Source organism: Semicossyphus pulcher, unplaced genomic scaffold, assembly GCF_022749685.1.
Source record: "Semicossyphus pulcher isolate SPU_LCO1_2020_fin unplaced genomic scaffold, fSemPul1.0.p SCAF_11, whole genome shotgun sequence".
Taxonomy (NCBI): domain Eukaryota; kingdom Metazoa; phylum Chordata; class Actinopteri; order Labriformes; family Labridae; genus Semicossyphus; species Semicossyphus pulcher.
This window is the reverse complement of record NW_027211615.1, coordinates 18,824,439-18,847,606: the sequence shown is the minus strand read 5'-3', so window position 1 is coordinate 18,847,606 and position 23,168 is coordinate 18,824,439. Positions and strand designations below refer to the sequence as shown.

Genomic DNA, 23,168 nt, shown 5'->3' with positions numbered 1-23,168 from the left:
CGGAAAGAGCCAACAACAGATGTGGGTTTGTATGGTGATACGATTTGCAGATGGTACAGGAGGGTTTCTTTTTTTCTTTACTTTCCACAGGTAGAGAAAAGTTAACTTGTTGTGTATGCGTGTATGTGTATGCTCCAGGATTGGTCGGGGTGTGGTTTTCAGTGCGCCAAGTATGGATGGATTTCATGCAACATGCAATTAGCAACTGAAAGAAGACACAATTCAAGTCTGTCCACCTGCTGTTCTAAGTAGGAGCAAGATTTCCACATGCACTTACAGATTTTCAGGACATTTTTTCCTGCTGTTCCACTAAGGGCACCACCTGGCTGAAGCTGCCCCACATACAGCTTTAATTTAGCTCTGAGGGTCAGAACGGTCAGTAGTGGACCTATTTCAGACGACCTGCAGATGCTAATGTAATTTTACATTAGACAAATGGACTTTAAATATACCAGAATGGAGTTTATTCCTCCACAGAATGGACTAATTAATAGCATATTTGACTAACAAGATAAGTGTCAAATGCATTTTAAATTAGTCCACACTGAATTACTGGCATTAATGATGCAGTGTCATCTGACCAAAGTAGCTGATGCCGTGTCAGACCTAGAGAAAAGTAGCTTGTAATAGAAAAGTAAGAGCAGTCAGCCTGAAGCTGAAGTCTCCTTCATTTGAGTGTGACATGACTCAGTAACTAGTGGGGCAAATCTCCCACCGTTGGGGACTTTAATTGGAATTTGCAGCTTCTCCTGAGCCAGAGACTCTTCCCTGAAGAATATCTTGGCACCTCAGCAAGAAAGTAACGTCAAAGCAAGCTACGAAACACACTGAGAGCGATGCCCAGTGTTTCTGTGGGTACTGAGCTGATAAACTGTTTGGTAAGCTGTGTACGTTCATGAAGGAGGCATGCAGACAGTCCCATCTGCAGGACGGAGTTTGGGTAATCTGTTGACATTGTTGCCATGTCTATGACATTTCCACTTTACGAGCGCCCGGAGCCAGACTGCCTTGGAACATTTGCATCCTCTCTCATCTTCTTGTTTTCACTTCAGTTGTCTTCTCTTTTCTTTAGCCTCCTTTCATTTTGCCCTTCTCAGTCCACTCTCCTCCACTTTGTCTTTTCCTCTGCTCTCTTACTTCCTCCTCTCTGGTATCAGGACATCAGTCACAAACAGATGGGACTCATGCCGGAGTGAGAGGGCCTCAGGTGGGAGAGGGAGATGCTGAGGCAGAGTGTCAGCTTATTATGTGGTCTCCCCTGAATGATGTTTCTATGATGCTGTTGTTTTGTCGCTCTCCTCCCAGCGCGTCTCACGGTCACGTCGCTTTGAACTGAAGGGTCATCGGGGTCAATCCCCCACCCAGCTCTCTGTCGCTCTATCCAGGCTTGTTTACAGCTTTTACTGTCAGCATAGATCAGACTCCCAGGGGGGGGCACACATATATCCACACACACACTTGGAAATTCAAAAAACTTTCTGCAGGCTGAGCTAAAAACAGGGTTACCATGGCAACAGTTAGTCCCGCTACTGTGTCTGAACACCTATACAGTAGCACACATAAATGTATAAACAGGTAACAATAAAACAACCATGAACACAAGTTGTGGCTACAGTTGAGGATTATTCTGTGATTTCAGGTGACTGATCGACATCCTTCAGTCCAAATGACCCTTTAAAGGAAAATGTGCAAATGAGAATACATTTTTTAGTGCAACCTTTGAACCTTGATTGTCCTGCAGCATCCTGCTTCAGAACGTCCCTGGCTTGGAGGGGTTGTGATAACAGTAACAACAATAACATTTTGTGCTCTCACAGAGATGAAGAACTTTTAATGACTGCATTTTTCTTGAGCTGTTTTTAGTTATGTTGTGAAAAAGAGTAAAACCACCTTTCATGGTGTATACATGAAAAGCTGTAAGAGATGTTTTCTTGTGTTTTCATCTCTGCCAAAGTATTTCATCCTGCACATTTATAGAAACGGAAGCCTTACACAACCAGAGTGTTGACCTGAAGCTTTGAGAGTCTGACACTGACAGTAACTGATCTAATGGTCTCACTACATCAGGTTTCCTCTCTCTAACAGCCCAGGCTTTTATCAAACATGAGAGCTGCTTTTACTGTGTTCTTTATGATATCATTAAAAATGTTATTGTTCAGCTAAACAAGGAGAATTATAATGACGTTGGAGGTAAATCCAACTGTGAACGTCTGATCCACTGTGTTTTTTGGCCAGTTGTTTTATGTTGTTCATGTAAAACTTCTTTGATCATCCCTGACAGTTTTTCTGTCTACAAACAGTTTTATCACTGTTAGCTTTATTTTCTTCAACCTCTAATCTTTCTTTCTCTCTTTTTCGTTTCATGTCTTGTCAGAATTTGTCGGAGCTGCTGGCGGTGGTGCGTCTTCCCTTCATCCACCCGTCCTACCTGCTCAACGTGGTGGATAACGAGGAGCTGATCAAATCATCTGAGGCGTGTCGGGATCTGGTCAACGAGGCCAAGCGCTATCACATGCTGCCCCACGCGCGGCAGGAGATGCAGACGCCCAGGACTCGGCCGAGGCTATCTGCTGGTACACACGCACACACACACACACACGCAGGGATAAACTGATGTGCATCATCTTTGGGCTGGGTGACCCGAGAACAAGATGGTGGTGATGCGATCTGCCACCCACCCATGTTATTGACCCAGAACATGTTGCCAGGATCCATGCGCACGCACGCACACACACACACACACACACACACACACACACACACACACACACACACACACACTGTTCATATTTTACTGTAACACACTGACAGGGAGGTCATGGCTCCACAAGGAGACTTTGACTTGCCACTGAATCATATTGATTTTAACCCACAACAGGAAAGCAATGATTTAGAGCTCCATCATGTTTCCATACAGCTCCACACTTAAACACACTAAAATCCTCACACAGGTCATATTTCCAAATGTCGGCTCTGCTGTTTCTTTCCACAATCAAACAAATGACTGCTGAAGACAAGTCTGATTGTTGTTATCATGAGAAGTACAAAGTGGTCGACCTTAACGGCTTCTTCCTGGGGTTTTGTGGGCTTCTGAACTCTGTTACAGCAAAACCAGCACATGAACATCTCCTAACTACTTTTTAACAGCAGCTAAGCACAGTCAGGTCTGTGCTTGATTTCTAAGTCACAAGCCAACAACTGACTGTCTGACCCACACCGACATCCAGCCATTGAAGACCTTGTTTGTTTCCATTGAAAAACTCAAATAGTCATCATGGAAGTTGAAGGCGTCTGTAAATTGCCTTTGGCTGTTAGCTTTTCCCTCTGGTGGGCCAGGACCCCCCTCTTTCCCCCTGTAAAGAGCTGCCTCATTATAGTGTCTGCATGGTGTTATGAGCCTCGCACCAGCACACCTCACCATTCTGCACAAGTTATTTTCTGCTCGGTAGGATAAAGATAATTGCCTAACAAATGGCACTTTATGGAGAGATCAGTTTACTGGCCAACACTGTTGTCCAGGCACTTTATTTGACAGTAAACAAACATTGGGGGAATTTTGTTAGGTGAATATTTTCTCATCTTTAATTGGCTGTAATTCAGACGCATGAGGATTTACAAAGAATCATTTGTTCTTTGAGAAAAGACATTTGTGGCGTTATATGAGCTCAGCATCTTTGTGTTTATATTTTGGTTTCAGCAAGAAAAAGTTTGAAAAACTGTTCTGATGATGGACTGTACATGGAGTACAAGTATGTACCTTGATATGTTGTGCAGTTACATAATCATAGGCCTGTGTGTGTGTGCGTGCGTGTGTGTGTGTGTGTGTGTGTGTGTGTGTGTGTGTGTGTGTGTGTGTGTGTGTGTGTGTGTGTGTGTGTGTGTGTGTGTGTGTGTGTGTGTCATCATGATTGTGTCTGTGCATGTGTTGCTCAGCCATCTGCTGCACTGGACAGGGTGGGCTCTGCCCAGCAGGGTGTACAGTCACTGGGATTGCAGGGTAGATTTTGCACGTGTACATGCAGGACAGCAAGAAAGACTGAGACAAGACTGGAAGAAGATTTTTAAGGTTGTTGAGGATTGTGGTCAACACACAGAGGACGAGAAAGTGAGAACAGGAGCAGAGGTCTGGATGTGGTCAGAGAGAGGGAGGGAGAGCAGGAGCCAGGGGGATCAGACATGAAATTTGAAGGGCAGACGTTTGATTGAGTTTAATGTTTGAGCATGTGCTTGTGTAAGTAGTACGTGAGTTTGTGTGTGTGTTTGTTTGTGTGTGTTTTTTAAATGTGCACAAGCAGATGGGGCCCCACCTGAGCTCGGTTGATAAGTCTGTCAAGCGGAAAAAGAAAAAAGGTAAACTATCGTCTGTGGAGTCCTCACTTGTCACCACACTGGTTCACTCACATACTCCTGTGCAAAGGTAATGGTTTAAATTAGACATGCATAACAATGCTGGACAACATTTGGACTGAGCTCTTTAAACTTAGAACAACAACAAAGAAAGAGTCATAAAAGTCTGAAATAAACCTCCATAAAGTTTATTTCTGAGACGCCGTGCTGACTGGAAAGGAGACATCTCCTCCGTCTCACTTGGCTCCTATTTTGCTTTCTGGAGCGTTTTATTGAGCAGATGCTTCCCCCATTAATTTTATTAGATGCTAATTACAGAGCCAAAAACATTCAACAGTGAAATTGGCCGTGTGTGAGCAACAAATATAAACTCAACTTTTTACACGAACAGAGGCTCAGTATTTCACTTTGTGTTTCTCAGGCTCCCGTCTTCTTATTTGGACAGAAAAGTGTCTTGGGTAAAGAGTCTCATAATGAGTCCACAGAGTTCTGTGTACTGTATGTGTCTCCACTAGCTGCTAATTGGTTAATTAGAGTGTGGATGTGCATCTGATTATCTGTCATTAGACTGTCCGGGGGATCTGCTGGTGCTGAGAGTTTACTCACAAACCAACTCATAACATGCTGTGTGCGCGTGCGCGAGTGCGTGTGCGTGCGTGGGTGCGACAGAAACCGTGCATTGTGTTCCCATTTCCTCCTCTCCACATGTGACGCTGAGCTCGGCTCAGAGGAGGGAGGAAAGTGCCAGGGCAAACTGTTAACTCAACCCAGCCAAGTGGAATAGCTCTCAGACAAATGAGCTGTAATGACGAGGAGACACAGGGGTCCAGCTCACACACACTGTTTCTGTCTCGCTTACACATACACACACATTATTACACACATTGTTTAACCTTTAAATACACTGTAGGAGTAAATCCTTCAACAGGAGCTCCGTTCTTTCTCAGCCTGCCTTTCTCTCCGTCCACTCATCATCTGGATTGAAGCACTAATGTATATAAGGGTGGAAAAACTTCAGAATCACACACACACACGCACACACACGCACACACACACACACACACACACACACACACACACACACAGCAGCCGGGGAAACTGAGATTACTCAGGTTAAAGCCCTTACAACAAGATTATTCAGACCCTTTCATGTCCTCAGCAGGATTTATGCTGCTCTCTACATCATGTTGGAATAAATATATTTAACGTTATCAACTATTTTACACATTACAGTATAATGCAAGCCAAAGAAAACACTGTGCTGGGGTCTGGATTTCATTAGATCACCTCGGCTGTAGCCAGAAATCTTGACTCACTCTGTTCCTCGAGCTGCAGTTCATGCTCGGACCCAAACCGAGCAGCTTTTACAGGAACATGGATCAGCCTCAGCACTTTGACCCGCTGTACCTGCTGCAAGGCTGGAAGGCTGCTTCAGCCTCATCAGTGTTCAGCAGGCAGCGTGAACCTGGTTACAGCTGGATCCCTGCATGTGACAATGGTGCAGATGTGCTTCTTTGGACTGTGCTTGCATGTGCACCTGCTCTATCAATGCATCATTTGAGACATTTAAAGACTGAAAAGTTTAATGTCATCGTTCAGAATTCCAGGAAAACATTTTCTCACTTTCTTTTTTATTTGCCCTGGTTTTCAGGTATCCGTCTCTTGTGTCACCGTCTCCATGCAGGACACGGAAGGCAAATTAAATTTCAAGTGAACTGCTCCCAGCATTGAAACATCAAAACATTTTTAAAGATTCAACAGGAACATCTCTTTTCAGTGACTCTGTCCCAGTTACTCTGGAAAATCAGCAGCACAAACCCTGAACAGTTTCCACAGGGACTAATTGTTTGGTAGAAAGTAGTTCCACCAAAAAATGTTCACAGCAACATCCGTGGATCATCCTGAGTATCAGGGTCACTGTTTCTAGAAAGACACACTGCTGTCGAGTTTTTAATGTAATTTTACAGTCATGCAATGAAAATAAAAGTATTCTGTCAACGAGGAGGCAGAAATCTCAGACAAGAAAATCCCAAAACCTTGTAAATAGTTCACATCCCACAACTTTACTGTTTCGTGCTGCTCTCCTGTGTTGTTGCGTTCTGACAGGCCGGTGTTGGGTTGTGTTAGCTTGTGAATGTGTTCAGAGCTTCAGGGGTTAGAGCCGCACAGCAGCCTCAACGTCCAGATGTGGACTCTCCCTGACGTGTCTGACCAAGCAGAAAGCTCTGAGAACAACCTGCACATGTGCACCAGGTGATAATAAAGACCTGCATGTGCACAGAAGAAGAATTCAGCACGCTGAAGCAGCATGTGGAAACGCTAAAGTTGGTCTAATTAGACACTTTGTCACATGGTCCGGAATTTAGTATTTCTACATCCTCCACCATGTTTTAAGATGGAATCGAATTTTATTTTTGTGAACCAAATGAACAAATAGTGAAAAAGAAACTTTAAACAGCAGATCATTGATTGATGTACAAACAGATAAAGGAAAGTCCAAAAAATCACACAAACACAGAAACTTTGGCAACTTAATTGAGGCAATCAATATTAACAAATTGAAACAGCTAATGTGATGAAAGAAAAGGAGATGAAAAGAGATGAAAAATATAATCCTAAAAGGCGCAGAAAACATTCAAACATTTAAAACCCAGTAAAGTTAAAAACACAAGTGATGAAGAGAAATGGAGGCAAACACGTACAGCAGTAGCAGCAAACTAATCATGAAGAACAAAAGCAGAACAAAGTCAATATAATTAATGTGTGTGTGAATGTGTGGTTGGAGGCTCAGAGGAGGGAAGACAAAGAGCTTGTTTCCTCTTAAGAACAGCCGCTGTAGCTGCGACTGTCCTATAAAACTGCACTCTCATTTATTAGCTGTGTATCAAAGGTCTGTTGGAGGTCTTGTGGGCCGTTGGAGGCTCACAGTCTGGGGCGTGATGCCAGGAAGCTGTGAAAATGAGCACATGATGGGAATGGTTTCAAGGAGGATCATTTTAGGCTTCTCCTCAAATTCAAACATCTTTTACTTGCTGCCAGAAAGGGCGGCAACATGCACGAGTCCTACACCTTCCACATTTTGTCATGATAGACCTTTTCTTGGCTCGGGTACCAGACCTTCATCTTTGCAGTGACACTGTCACAATTTCTCCTTGAGCCATTACTTTCTTTTTGCCCTCCAAAGAACACATACTTAAAAATCTAACCGTAGTAAAAGAGCCGGCCAGCTTTTAACTGTCCACTAAGTCTAAGCTGTGTGTCCACGATGTGTCTGAGACAGTCCTTACTGCTCTGTGTGCGCAGCCTCACCAAAGCCCATTGTAGATTTTGTTTCTCCTCTTTTACCATTTGTTCTCTTTCTGACAGGACAGGAGAGAGTCTGTGTGCTATCGATCACCGCAGATGAACCAGTGTTTAGCCTTGGTTCAGAAAGTGTAAAGATTAGCTCTCCGTCTCTTCCCTCTGTATCATATCCCCTTCTTTCTCCCCTCCTCTCTCTCCTCTCACTCTGTCTCGATCTCCTCCCATCCTCCTCCTCCTCCTCTCCTCTCTCTCCCTGGCTTTCCTCCCTCTGCCCGACTTCCGGCTGCTTACACACAGCTCATTTCTGTCTGCTGGCTCATCGTCTTGTCCGCTCTCTGGAGCTGCTGCTGAAGTCTGAGAGGACCTGAGACACACATGTGGCAGCCTGCCAACTTGTGTGTGTGTTCTGGATCACTGGTGTCTTTATCCAGCAGCTCTGAGTGTGTGTGTGTGTGTGTGTGTGTGTGTGTGTGTGTGTGTGTGTGTGTGTGTGTGTGTGTGTGTGTGTGTGTCTGAGAGCACAGATCGGGATGAGTATCAAGTATCTTCTTAATCACACAAGGTCCTCAGCACATGTGTTTATCTGAGACACGACACATCTGCTCCAACACGTGTACACAAATTGATCCTCACTTATTGATTATATGAGTCTCTCATGTCCAAACAGTGAAGGTTTCACAGTGAGCGTGTGGACGAGTGAATGTGTAGGTTCGTGCTTGTATCATGTGTAGGAAGAGAGAGTCAGAAAGCTGGGCAGCATCCAAACAACTGGCAGCACCATCAGTCTTTGTAATTGAGTTATACTTTCCTGTTTAAGTAGTTTCCTGTGACCACGAGGAAACTTTTCTATTTTGCATTTTGTTTTGCATTTCCAGACAAGCTTATTGACTCAGGGAAAGCCAAGGCCGCTCTGAATTCAAACCAGCAGACTTATAATCTGTGGCTGCTTGTGTAAGTCAGTGTTCACGCAGACGATCAAGGTTCCTGTCAGGAAATTGAAACGTTTTTCTAAAGGATGCCTTTATTAAATGTATAAAAATGTTCACCTCTTTCTTGAAAGCCATATAAACATACTTATATATGAAGCAACAAGCTACAAAACATGACACCTGTTAGTCTCTGCAGCACTCTGGCGTCTCAAAGAGGCTTTGATTAAATCTTGGCTCTTATAAACTTGTGGAAACGTTCCCTGATGGCTGCTTTCTCCCATCTCTTTCCTTCCTTTGTCCTCCCCAATCATCCTCCTCCTCCATCCTCCTCCTCCTCCTCCTCCACCTTTGTCCTCCAGGTGTAGCGGAGGTGATAGTTCTGGTGGGAGGGCGTCAGACGATCGGGATGAACCAGCGCTCCCTGACAGCAGTCACCTGTTTCAACCCCCAGAACAGTAAGTGGTACCCGCTGGCCAGCCTGCCCTTCTACGACCGCGAGTTCTTCAGTGTCATCTCGGCCGGAGACAACATCTACCTGTCAGGTGAGCTACATGTACCGCAGCACAATTGTAGCTTTTGTAGTCATTTAGTGGCACAGAGCAGGAGGACAGTCCATGTCATGGGTTTATCACACTGCAGTAGTGAAAGGTTACTCCTGCATCAGGAACATTTCATCTCTACTTCAACTCAACGACTCAAAGTATCCCACAATGCATTTTGATACGAGGTGTTTAACTTAAGGTCACAAACCCAGCTCTATATACCATAATGCATTGTGCTGAAAATAAAACAGCAAAGTAGTAATTAATGGTGAAGAGAAAATAACCCAAGTAGTGTCTGAAAGTGTTAATCAAGAAGAGCAAACCACAGAATGGGTCTCATTCATGAAACGTGAGCAGAACAAATTTGTGTGTAAACTGTTCGCAGACGGAAATTTACGTGCATCTCCGCATTCATCAATATTTTAGTAGCTCCGATCTTTTCGTAGCTACTAACAAAATCTACACATGCTGCTGACCACGCGTAGTGCTTATGTTAATTTAAGAATGCACATAAATAATGCTTGTCACTATTGGAAATTACAATTTTAATTCATATCGCAGTCTGTTATGTACACAATACGCAGATGCCTTTGAAACACGTGATATAGCCTAAACATGACAAACGATTAAAATATAACACATTTAGAAAATTATTTGAGACAACAATTTTTTTTTTTTGTGTGTGGCTCTTTGATCATTTAAAAGAAACCTTTAATAAATCTGATTTGAAAAATGTTTAATTTACGTTGGCTGCAGACTGACTTATTTGGAGCTGTATAAAACAGAGCTTTAGGCTATTGAGATTCAAATAATTTGAAGACGATGCATACAAAACTGCTGTGGGCTATATGTTATCAGTATCCTTTGTTAAAATAAATCTTAAATAGCAGCCATCACTGATTCAGATTTGATCCATTACGCACAATATGACATTTCTGGTTTCCCGTTTCCACTTAATTCAATCCGGAGAGAAAACCCCACAAATGAATCTTCTGTTTGTTTGGTGACACTGTACAACCTAGGTTAATCTACACTGACCACTAAGCTATCAGTGATGGTTTAATGTATTATGATACAACACTTACCACCTTACCATCTGGGTCTGATGTTGACTCCAGTGGAGGCATGTCGCTGTCTCCTTCGTGTATAATTCCTGACAGAGAGGTCTCCCCAATTATGCCAGCGATGCGCTCGTCTGCAGCTGATAGTTGTGACTGTGAGCCTCCTCCTCCTGTGGCTGATGTAAATTCTTTTTTCTTTCTCTCTCTTTCTTTGTTTGGGCCATGACTGACAGGTCGACTGGATGCATCTACCTCCTTATATGGTGGTCATTGGCAATTCATGGGCGTGGATTTATGCTAATAGCTGATTACCGGGAGCGCGCTGTCACTTTACAATGGATTGGCATTCATGATCATACACATGTGTTTACGATCAGATCTGAGTTTCCAGCGGTGTTCATGAATCCGGAGTAGGTTTATAGTAGCATAGGCTTTTATGTGCAAATCTACGCACACATTTACTAACGTTTCATGAATGAGACCCAGTGTCTTTGGTTCATGGCCCATTCTTCATAATGAGTCCTGACAAAGGTCTCCACACTTGATGTTCATGATCTCTCAGTGAGGACATTTTCACTCTCCGACAGATATGAACCTGCCAAGATCATCAGCAGCTTCTTGTGACCTTTGTGAAACAGTTTAAGAGGTTGCCACCCTCAAAGCTCACTCATCTGTTAGTTTGACAATGTGTCAATGCTGAGCGCTACAGGTAACTTTGATGACCTTTAAGAGTCCCTAACGTCTCTTTTATTTACCTTCTGAGGAGCATTTATCTGATCTTGACTTTTTCTCTCTCTCTGGCTTTACAGTCGCTACGGTGTTTTGCAGTTTATTTAGTTCCATAGTGCACTGTGCACTCTGTGACTCCCTCTATGAGACACCTTTAAGTTGTTTCTCCAGAGACAGACTGAATTTCTCTCTCCACGCTCCATATGTGCCAGAATCCTGCACGGTGCTCACACCTTGACATTGCAGCGTGGAAATGCAGCAGGATTTGTCCTGCATGTACCTTTCCTCTCCCTCTTTTCATATACATGTAAATTTGTGTTTGGGCATCGGAACAGGTCTGCATGTGTCCGCTGAGAGTCAGACAGCCAGTGGAGAAATCAGAGGTGTTCTAGTCAGCTGATCAACAGGCTCCGGTCTGTAACCTTCCTCAGACTCGGAGCAGGGTCACTGAGTCACTGCTGGTGTTACCTGTGAAACTGCATAGCAAACATAGGTTTTGATGGTTGCCTGGATGACTCTTAAATATCCCTTATCCTATCTTTCAGGTGGCACAGAGACGGGTGTGATGGTGGCTGACGTCTGGTGCTACATGTCCCTGCTGGACAACTGGAGTCTGGTGTCCCGGATGACGGTGGCTCGCTGCAGACACAACAGCCTGGTGTACGACGGAAAGCTGTACACCATCGGAGGAATGGGAGTATCAGGGAACCTGGACCACGTGGAGAGGTGAGAGTCACACAACATCAACAGCAGCCTGTCTCCAAACAACAGACACCTCCAGCAGCTCCCAGCTGGTTTCTGAACAGTGAGGCACAGCTCTAACTCGATGTGACAGCCAGCTCAGAGAGTGTGTGCAGAGGATTCTGCAGAAAGTTGGTGGATGCTCAGCAATCCAGTTTGAGCAAATATTCACACTGTGAGGGGAAACGTGGTAGAAAAGTATTCAGACCAAATTTTCTGAGAGAGCAGAAAGGTGCAGAGGAATGAATCTGAGCCTGAACGTATTAAACGGTCACAGCTGTGAGCGTCGTCGTGTAGCGACAGAGCACCTCGTACTTGTTCATGAGTGAGAGGATTTGCTATCAGAGAGCAGAAAAGGTGAACTGTATCTGATTCCGTCTACTTCAGCATCAACACATCGCTGACACTTCATGTGAAGGTCGTCTTCTGTGGTCTATTAAGCTGCCTATTTTGTTCAGATTTTTTCTGTCTGCCTTGTTGAATCTCTTCAGCATCAGACAAGAAACAGACGTTTCCTCAGTTTCAATAGTCTGATTCATATCTCTTGACTTTTGTAATTCTGCTCCTCATTTCTTTCTCTAACCTGGTCTGAGGAGTTTGTTTCAGCGGAGAAGCTTCCTCCTCCTGCACGGCAGAGCGAGAGGAACCAAAGCAATCAAAAGAACATTACTGGGTATATTAGAGCAGGCCGCTGCCACTCATTACCTAGCAGCTCAATTGATCTCCAAAGCAATGCACAAATGAAACAGGCTAATTAGATATTTCCCATAATGCTGCCACACAGTGTCGTTATGAAGGGTAGATGGAATATTTGCCCCGTAATGGATACGCATTTGATTCCTCTGTCTCTGAGCTGCTTAATTTGAGAGCTGCCGGTGCATCGAGGGAATCAGGGCTCTGAAGAAATCAGTGTTTCACTGTGTGATGTGTTTGTATGTGTTTGTCTGTATGTAACCATGAAGCTTCTCTGAGGCCCAAAGCAACTGGACTCAGTTATCAGCACCGTAAAACTTTAACCTACTTTGCCTCTCTCAAAGAACTGCCAGAGGCCTCCTCTGCTTGGTATCACTGCCCTTGTTCTGCACTTACAAAGGCTGAACCAGTGAGGGAGAAATAACCCACACACAGAGCAGAGTAGTTGATGTCCTAATAGTGAGGAAGAAAATGCACGGTGCTCAGGCAGAAGCAAACCATTAGTAACACAAGGTCAGGGTCGTATTCAGCGGCCTGATCATTTAAAAGCTAACGGGTCTCTCAGGCTGTTTGGGCAAATTGTCATAGAAGTCAAAGGGCTCGTTTCTCAGCAACTCAGGCTTTTAGTTTGTCTTTGTGGAGCGAGAGGTAAAACAGTCTGAAAATTGAAGCTGTAAAGACTCACGATTCTTGGAATTGAATGCATCAACACATTGAAGGTGATGTGCTTTTAGAGAGGTCACAGACTGGAGAGTTTATGCATGATAGTCATATAAATGGAATTATTGTAAATAATTTTCTAGCTTTTTCTATGGTCATGACTACAAATGCATTATTCATTGGTTTTCATTTAACATTTGTTATTTAGAAAGTACCTTTTCTCCTGACGAGACGTGTTGACCTGCTATGAAAGCCTTTAGCAGCAACTGTGTTGATGAATTGTAGATGAATCAGCTGGAAACGCTGTCAGTGTGAGCTGCATGCATCTTTATGGAGAGAAGAATATCTTTAAACTTTAAGCTCTGTCGACAAACTTTAAAAGTGAAGAACAAAGGAGCTGTAAACGTTAGAAATATTTATCATCCTGCAGATAAAACCTGTTTTGTATTCGCAATATTCTCTGAAAATATTCTTCACCTTGAAGTTCAGGTTGTGAAGAGGAGACGTCTTATATTAGGAACATGTTGTGTCCTTGTAGCAACTTTAAACATTTAGATGCCTGTAGGCCACCAGTGATGAAGCACATCTTCTCTTGAGTCTGTGAAGCAAAGTTAATGTGGTGTGTTCTTTTTCACCCTTAATACCCTCATAACCTTGGCAAAGCTCCCGCTCCTACACACAAGTGCCTGAGGTTTGCTTCTACACACTTTGAAGCATCTTTTTGACCTTCTTATGTAACTCAGCTACTCTGAACTGCTCTGACTTTAACTGAAGAAGACCATGAAGTTTGTGTATGAGTCATTGCTGGAATCGTTACACAAATCTCAGAGCTGTTGAAGATGATCAAGATCTCTTTCAGGTCATTTCTGAACACATTTGTTCTTCGTTGCTTTGATGAATGAGCCCCATTAACTGCTGATCCTTTATGTTGTAGCTAACCACCGGATTTGGCAGGTGTGTCTGTGCTATGAGACTCAGTTGGCTCTGCTGCAGCTCAGCATTGTTGGGCCAAAACTCTAAAGATAGTCGAGACTCCAGCAGGGAGGCAGCCAGTCTGCAGCAGGACTAAACCCTGGCCAGAGGAGATAAGGGACTGTTACTCAAACCTCCACAGGAGGAGGAAGAGCTGCACAGGTGTCAGTAGCAGTTGTAACATGAAGAGTTAATAATGTTCAGAATCATTAGTCAGAGAGTGTGAGTGGCTGCCGTGTTTGATATGCAGATGGCTGGTGGGGATTGTATCTGAAGGCTGGGGAATGACATGAAACACTGCGACAGACAGAGTTGATTTGCTCCGCTCAGAGAGTGATTGATGCAGAGATTGTTTACACACACAGCTGATCTTTTTCAGCCTGCATCTCACCTGTGTCTTACCTGTACTTCTTGTTCCTCGAGTATAAGTACATATTAAATTAATGCTTCTCTGCACAGACTTTGCGCTTCAGCCAGGGCTCCTCACCATCCAGCACCCAGACTCCTAATCTGCAGACCTTCCTGCCTCCCTCACTCCCTCATCTCTCCGTCCATCTCACTGAGGGTTTCACGCCCCTAACCGTGAAATTCACCCACATTCACAATTATGTCTTCAATCAGAGCCGTCTCAAAGCTGGTTGGATGCATCCTTTCTTTGGGAACAGCAGGAGGTCCAAATCAACACTCAGAGGAGCAAGCGGGCTCGTTCCTGTCTCCGCTCTCACACTAATGACTGACAGAGTTTTAGGGACCGGTCGCGTTCGGAGGCTTTAACTTGCAGTCAGGTACCCTGGGCCCGCTCGCTCCTGTGCATGTTGATCCTTTGACAAACCAATATGATTGCAGATATTGAATGATTCATGGGTGTCTGATGATGTGTCAATCACAGATGGTTTTGTTTTATTTATTGCACACTGTGCCCAGGTTTGTGCGTCCTATGAGCTCTACTGCAAGTTAATATTGCATGAAGACTGTTGGCAACATGACGCTGAGTACAGCAACTTTCTCATCAGGGATGTTTGCTGTTTGCTGACAAGTCTGGAGGAGAGAGGGGCAATTTGCAAAGATCATGTTCTCTGGCTTTTTTATGGCTTTGGAAACTAAAACGACCTTTTGGATTGTAGAACATAAAAATATGTGTCTGTGAAAAGCTGAGGAGAGAGCTGCATTGTTTATGTGTTGTTTTCAGGCTCATTAACTGGCACATTTGTTGTTGCTCTATAAGCCTCCCTGCGCTTTCCAGCTACGTGTTCTTATTGAGGAATCTGTATTCGCAGTTGTGTCGAGCTGATTTCTGTTTTCTTCCAACAGGTTGTTGAGCTCCTCTTGAGTGTTCAGCCTTGCTCTGACTTAAAAATGCCTTTATCCTCTTCTCAACACAACATTCCTCACATCTCTTACTTTGCGCAATGAACCATTTTTAAAAAAAATGGTGGCTTAGTTTGAAGCTGGAGGCCAATTGTAATGCCTCAGAGAGCTTGTCAAGGACCATTGCATTGCTCTGTCATGGTTGAGTTGATCAAATTTCCAAAGAAGGTACAGTGAGATGGAGATTCCAGCCTGAGGTTTCGTCAGGCCTCACACTGAACACAGTCAAAGTCTTCTGTGGGCTGCTCCATGAACTGACAAGTCCTTAAGTACTCGATGTCTGCGGGTGGTTTGCACGCTGGGGAGCCAGTCACTCAGAGAGAGGTCCCCTTCTGTGGGACACCAGGGGTGGGAGAGATACCGCGTCGCTCTCATGCAAAGAAGAGGCTCCAGCTGCTCTTTGAGTTGTGGTGAGGAATGGTTTGTCTCCTGTTCGCTGTGTGAGGACGCTCTGACAGGGATCTGCATCTTTGTCTGCAGGTGTAGAAGCTGTCAGGCAGCCAGACAGATATAATAAACATACACCTTTAGATCTTACTCTCTGAATGCAGAAAAGACACATAGTGCCTGTATACAGTGTTCGTGTGGATTTTCACTTGTATCGTCTCTGTCTCCTTGTCTCTCTCTGTCCTCTCTATTTTGTCCTTTGTATGTAAGAATTTACGACTTCAGTTTACCTGACATCATCACTAACAAACCATGCTGCTACTATTAAAAATATTTTAACTCTAACCCGTGCATTAGTTTCCTTTCACTCGCTCAGTTTACTAATAGAAAACTATTTGCAGTCCATCACAGTGAACTTGAGGGCAGCGTTACTTTCTGTCAACGATTCATCACAGTTGTGAGATAATGCAGTTGAGCTTTGAAAACACTTAATAAGCACTAATGCTGACAATATTAATAATCAGTCTGTTGAGCGAAAATATATTATTCCCAAGAAATTTAGGTGATCAATTATTTGAAACATGGGCAAACCTGTTTTAAGGTTCTCAACTCTGAGGACCATTTTTTCTGTTTTTCTCATTTACTGAATAAACATGCAGAGTCATTTTCCAGCTCCATGGATGAGCTTCTCCAGCTCTCAGTGATTTTAAGGCTCCAGGGCTGAAACAGAGTTCAAATCAGGCAGATCATCACATCTCTCTCATATTTCTCTCTTCCTGCCTCCTCTCCTCCCTGTTTTCCTCTTAAAACACCATCTCTCCTCTCCTGCACCTTCTTCTCCTCACAGCTCTGATTATGTGGAGAGGAGTGGCAGGAGATGATGGGTGTATTTGGGGCCTGTGAGGCCGGCGATGTCGAATCTGTCTGACATGCTCGAGCAAGACAGTTTCTCCTCTTCATCGTCTTCTAATGGGGCGTTGAGGTCTCAGAGACATGGAGGTAGATACTAAAGGTGTGTGTTTCTGTCAAAAACACACAGGCAGACACACATAACACACACACTTTCTATTCTATTTATATAAGTATGTCTCCCAGTCCTTCATGCAGGCAGTCAGGTTACAGCAGTACATTTCTGGCTAATTATCAGGTTAGGATGTGACAGATGCAGCCGAGATGGTTGGCAGCCAGTTTGTTGTCCACCCACAGGAGGAAGCAACAACTGACCTTTAGAAAGCACAGACCGGGCAAACCATCACAATATCCAGACGCCAGCATACAGGGAGGGATCGACACTGGAGGTGGGAGGGTTAGTTGGTATATATAGATTTGTCCTGTGTGTGTTCGTGTGTGTGTTTGTCAGCCAAGGTGGAGGTGCTAACGTCTACACTTGATACGCGCAGATAATAAAGATGGAAATCATTTCTTAATGGGCCCATTAATGGAGCCCATAGGAACCCATGTACATACTGTATGTATGTGTGTCTGTGCCAGTGTTTTCTGTAAGAATAAAAGCTCAAGTTTGTCTTTACAATAATAATTTTCTCATGATTTCCAGACATGCTGGAGGCGTCACCTCAAGGATTACAGTGTCTGCCTCAGCTGAATGTTTTTGTTCAGTGCATTCATGCATCCTACATGTGAAGTGGTTTACATTATATTTGTGTTACATCAGCATGTTATTATATCCATTTTGAGCTGTTAGCATTCTAACATTAGCATTTAGCTTAAATCACAGCTGTCGTACAGCCTTTAAAAGCTGCTAACATAGCTGTAGACTCTTATCCTTTTTTCTTGCAGCCCAAACTTGAGTTAAGATGCAGAAAACTAAATGAACTGTTCCTAATGAGACATTTTCATTTAGTGTTGCTGTTTGCAGTCGTGACTTCCAGCATTTTATTGGATTTAATAACCCAGTTGTAGCTTCTAATAACATACAAAAAACCCCACAACCAAGCAATCTGACCTCAAGCTTTGGCTGCACCCATTATTTCCCAAGTAATTTGGGAGTCATTTTTAATTTCAACACCCCCTCCCACCCTCTACACCCCACAGAGCTGCCCTACATGGCTGCTATCAACAGGGGGCTTACTTTGGTAATGAAATGGGGTCTCAGTCTTCCATCTCTCGTCTAGTTTTGACGAGCACGGAGGAATAATTGGGGTATGACCTACACCACCGACAGCACTCATGTCCTCTGTCCTACGTGACATTCCCGTCCAATTATATCTGCGTCGACACACACACACACTCAGACACACTAAAAAGCACATCCTCTTATTATCATGGCTCCTTAAATTCTCCTCCTGATAGTCTTTCAAGGGGCCTTTTTAAGTTGACACATTAAGTGTAGTACAGCATGTCTGCAGTTCATCTACATGCAGAATGTGTGTGTTTGTGTGCATACATGTACAGATTGTGTTTCTCACACTTTGAGGAAACAGACTTCCTGAATGAGTTATTTCACAGGCATTATGGGTAAATCTGTCAGCCAGTGGATGGATCTGTGTCTCACAAGGATTAGCTGAAGGTGAAGCAAAAGTGGACTAACTATTGGTGTGTTCTAATAAAGACACATGACAGCTGTTATGTCTCTTCAGTTGCTGACATGCTTCAGATGAAGCTGTAAGCATGTCAGCAAAACGAAGTGATTCCTATAAGATGGAAATACACAAATATTAACAAGGCAAATTGAACACAACTTTAGTGGTGCTGAAGTGCCCACATGCATCTGAGGTTGCACATTGGCAAAAGTAAGCAAATGCAAGATAAACAAAGATATAAGCTCCATGTAAGTGACAGATATCTGAGGAGTTGCAGGGATTAATGTGAATTTGTAACTTTAGGGCATGTGTGGCTTCTCTCTGCAGGCGATTAATGCAATGTGTTTCTTTAAACCACATCTTCCACTGCATTCCAGTGCACACACTCAGTTTTTAAAGGTTACAGAGCTGCTGTTGTGGAAGCTTAGTTACTAACTCAAATGAACAGCTTTTGTTAGTGTATCTTTCCTGTATGTGCATCATCTTCCACTACGAGCTGTTTGGCTTTTAACAGCTAGTGTTTGGGATACTGTAGCTGTTGTTCAGCAGTCAGTGTTTGCACGCTCTTCCAGTGTTGTTGTAACTGCAGCGTGATGCTACTTAATGGATCTTTTTGTCAGCATTGAGATGCACAGATTCTGTGTGGTTATGTTATCTGTGTGAGGTGTTTTTTCATTCCTCCTTCTAACTCCTCACTTTCTCACTTTATAGATGCTGTAGTTTGTATCTCAGAGGAAATGGATATGTGTCAGCATCTCAGAGGTGGCAGCCCATCTATTTTAGCTTGTGTGTGTGATTGTGTATGAAAGAGAGGTATGGAGGAAAGTGTGCTTCATCATCCACACTCCCCTGCAGGTAAACATATTAGTGAAATGGCTGTGAGGCCTCAGGTGTCCTCCACATCATTAGATTGTTTATGGAGAGAAATACAGAAATCAAGAGGCTGCATGCACTTCTTATATAGTCTCTGGTCACACTTTAACACTGGGTGATATGTTTGTTCATTACAGTGAACATGGGCGCTGTAGTTTAATGTAAGTGAATGCCACATATATACTGTCCTGCTGCTGTAAACACTAACTGGAGCAGGAAAGCAGGTGTGGAGACGACAAATCCATCTGCTGTCAACATAAACAAACATGGCAGGTGTGACTGTACATTTCCACAGTAACCGTCTAATTTCACCTGTTGTTATTAAACATGATGTTTGTAAGCAGACGGGTCGTTAAGAACAAAGATCAGAGAAACATCAGCTGGTTTTCTTTCACCAACACAGTCTCACTGCGTGGGTCGCTCTTCCACCTGCAGACGTCGACTTACACTTGTGATTTGTTGACATGTCAGCCGCAGTGCTGCTGCCAGCATTCACTTGTTTTTCTTTATCCAGATTACAGATTCAGAGGCAAATCTGAAGGTCTGTCCTCTTTCTTTCATTCACAATCTGTCTGCCCTTCATACCCGTCTCTCTCTCCGTCTCTCTCCTACATAAAAGAACACAATCCTACATTGTTTGTTCTGCTGTAACCCTGCAGCCTCATTTCTGAGATGATTGTCCCTGTGTGATGAAGCGAGCCTGTCAGGAGCTGCAGACGATTACACAGCTTCATGTGGTGATCAGTCTTTGTGTACAAACACTTTTTAAAAACCAATCGATGCAGAACAACATGTTGATGGATAAACTCCTACAAGTGACGATGCCAATGTGTCTGACAGAGAGCTTCAGAGGAAAGGAAAGGAGAGATCTAGTCTCATGTCAAGCTGACACGGAGCATATTAGCAGTAACCTGGATTTATGACAGATGTTCAGGCAATATCCACCTTAACTCTTTTTGGCCTCCACAAACTTCTGCACATGTTCATCAGCTAGTCTTTAACTTTGTCTGCCTGCTGCACAGGAAGGCACACTCTGCCTTTCACTAAAAGCAGATGCCTCTTCAAACAAGGTTCATGAGCAGCTGCAGGCTGATGTGGACTGCAAAGCAACACCTTTGACATTTCATGCCGTCATCTGACCCTGTGTTTATCTAAAAGTATCGACTAATGCAGCTTTAACTTTGTTGCTTATCTAGTCCCAAATAAATGTAATTCTGGAATAAAAACAACAGATTTAAACCAAATTAGAGGTTCTGAGAAAAACACCAAGAGATTACATTACATATTCTAGCTCACTTTAACAGTAAAGAGTCTGTGTGTGTTCTAGTTGTTGTCTCTTCTCATCATGAGCAGCTGTTTGCAGGAGTCCTGTTGGCCTTGTGACGATCCCTTAATCAGCTTCACTCAGCAGTGTCTGATCCTTCATTTATGAACCTCCCTGATGTGGTCTGAGAGGTAATTACAACTGCCAGAGAGGGAGACACGTGTTAGTCCTTCTTTCTCAGCAGTGTGTGTGTGTCTGTTTAAACAGGACTAATCTGCCCTCTTCAGTGTCTAGTCCATCTTTCCAACAGTGAGTTCTGTGTCACCTCTCTCTCAGACTGCCTGTTGATTTAAACCCCTCCCCTCAGCAGCTGATGCACAAACATGATCAGACCCCCAGAGAGAGTTTTCCCAAAGGCTAATCCACCCGTCTCCTCTCACACTTTATGTAGCCACCTTCTCACAGCAAGGTGGATGCAACCAGCGCTTCCAGCGGTCATTCAAATTCAACTTCAAATGCCACAAGAGCTGCAGAAGAAAAAGCATCTGACAAGAAAAAACACCTGTTTGACTTTGGCAGGAACATCTGATAAAATAAACACAAGTTGGCTTCAGTTTTTCATGTAAAGGTGTTTTTCTTCTATAACAAAGAGACTACCTTGATCAGGACGGCTCGCTTTAGTCTGAATAGATGTGAGTTTTATTCACAGATCCAGGATCTGTTTGTGGCTCTTTAATGAGGCCTTCTCCAGCTGGAAGGCTGTCGGCTGCTTTGATCAGTGGCCCGTTGACACAGGATTACACTGCTGACACACCACGCTAATGGAGCCACAGGGCAAATATCGCACACACACACACACACACACACACACACACACACACACCAAACATGAATGAAAAGTCAAGAAATATACTCAAAAACACATATTAGACCTCTAACATGCACACAATCCCATCAGCCAGTGTCTTGTGTGTCTTGTTCACGTTGTGTCAGGCCCTTTCATCTGCAGCGTCTGTTTGTGTCTGTTTGGGTCGGCTGAGTTTTAGTCTCGGTGTTGAAGTCTCTGCCAAAGACGGCTCAGTGAGAAAGGTCCAAAGCTCGGCGCTGACACACAGCCCAACTCTAGAGACTAATGGCTTGTAGCTCCCAACATATGTTGCTTTGTGTAATTGCTTTAATTGCTGTCATTGTACGTAATGGTTGGTCTTTTCCCTCTTCCCTGGTGGTGTCGGCATTCTGCTAATTATATGTGTCAGCCCTGCAGCCAAAAGCAGCATTTCACTGTGATTCCAGCGCAGTGGGAACTTTAAATGAAGTGTTTCTGTATATTATTGGTGTGTGTGGGTGTAAATGACTGACTGCAAAGTGTTCACATAGTTTATGAATCATTAGAGGTTTCAGAAGTGATGCAGAGACTCCTCATAGTGGATTTGTTAAATGAAAGTGGGGTCATGACTTTACTTTGTAGCAGATTCTGCTTCTCTGCTTCTCCTCTTGTGTCTCTTTAGTTTTTAATTGTTGTTCATGCAGCGCTGAAATTACTGTAACAGTGTTCAAAATCTGATCTAAAAAATCTCCCTTTTCCTCTCCAGGTACGACACCATCACCAACCAGTGGGAGACGGTCTCTCCTCTTCCTAAGCCGGTCCACTCAGCAGCAGCCACAGTGTGCGGAGGGAAGGTCTACGTGTTCGGAGGTGTGAACGAGGCCGGGCGCTCGGCGGGGGTCCTCCAGTCCTACGTACCTCAGAGCAACACCTGGAGCTTCATTGAATCACCTATGATAGGTAAGACAGGTGACAACACCCACAGCCGAACCCTCTGACAGTTTCACACACACACCACAACATAGAGACGTTACGTCCTCAGGGACGTGTTGCCTTTGTTACCTTCACCTTTTGTAACATGACAGAGCTGTTGTCTCCTCTTTAAACCAGTGTGTACCAGGCTGTGGTTTGATGTTCCCAAACGTGTGGTTCCTCTTTCCTCATTATGTTTTTGCATTCCCCAGTTTAAAGAGAATTACCTGCTCACCAGCTGAATTGTGTTTTTTATTAGTGATGGACCGAAACTTGAAAAGGCTCATATTGCAACATCATTACTGTGAACATTTATATGCCAAAGTCCTTTAATCTCTGGTCAATGATGTCCTGCTATTTGTTAGAGAGCAATAAGGAGTGTTAAGGCCTTTATTATTGTTGATGGTTGCTGAGCAACAGTGCTCTCACAACTCTACCCACTTGAACACCTTCATGTCGTGTGCTTGACTTCTCCTGTTCAAACCGTAAAGTCCTGTTTGCCATTTCAAGGTAAAATCTTGTCATACAGGAGACGACTGTATGAGGGTGAATCTTTTGTTGGTGCTTCATGTTCACTTTGCACTTACACACAACAAAGCCCCTTTAGACCCATTCATGCACAAGTGTTTTATATCATATTCAAAAGCTGCAACATAAATGTATGTGTTCATTTTAATACAATTTCCACACAATTAGGAATTCTGTATGTGTTGTTAAATGTCCCATCTAACTTGTTGGCACATGATGGAGTCTCAGGGCAAAGAGCTGTCCAAATGCTTTTCAGAAAAAGGAAATGATTATCTCAAATTGTGGCACACTGCTGCTGCAGGCAGCACTCAGAGCAGCAGGCATCAGAGAGAAACACTGGGTCAAAGATGTGTTTGAATTCAAATGTTTCCTGACAAGAAGATGTTCTGGTGTCATTAAAGCTCCAGCGTGGAGGCTCTCCCCTCAGCTCTGT

The 23,168-nt window shown here is 43.7% G+C and overlaps 1 protein-coding gene across 1 annotated transcript in view; it reads left to right on the top strand.

The window, feature by feature from the left end:
- LOC138585022 (kelch-like protein 29) overlaps nt 1–23,168 on the top strand; it is a 125,625-nt gene that overhangs the window by 94,615 nt on the left and 7,842 nt on the right. Inside the window, exons 9-12 of the mRNA XM_069657237.1 lie at nt 2,375–2,573; nt 8,939–9,121; nt 11,457–11,637; nt 22,002–22,195. Of these exons, the coding sequence (XP_069513338.1) occupies nt 2,375–2,573; nt 8,939–9,121; nt 11,457–11,637; nt 22,002–22,195 (757 nt within the window). The remainder of the gene's footprint in view (nt 1–2,374; nt 2,574–8,938; nt 9,122–11,456; nt 11,638–22,001; nt 22,196–23,168) is intronic.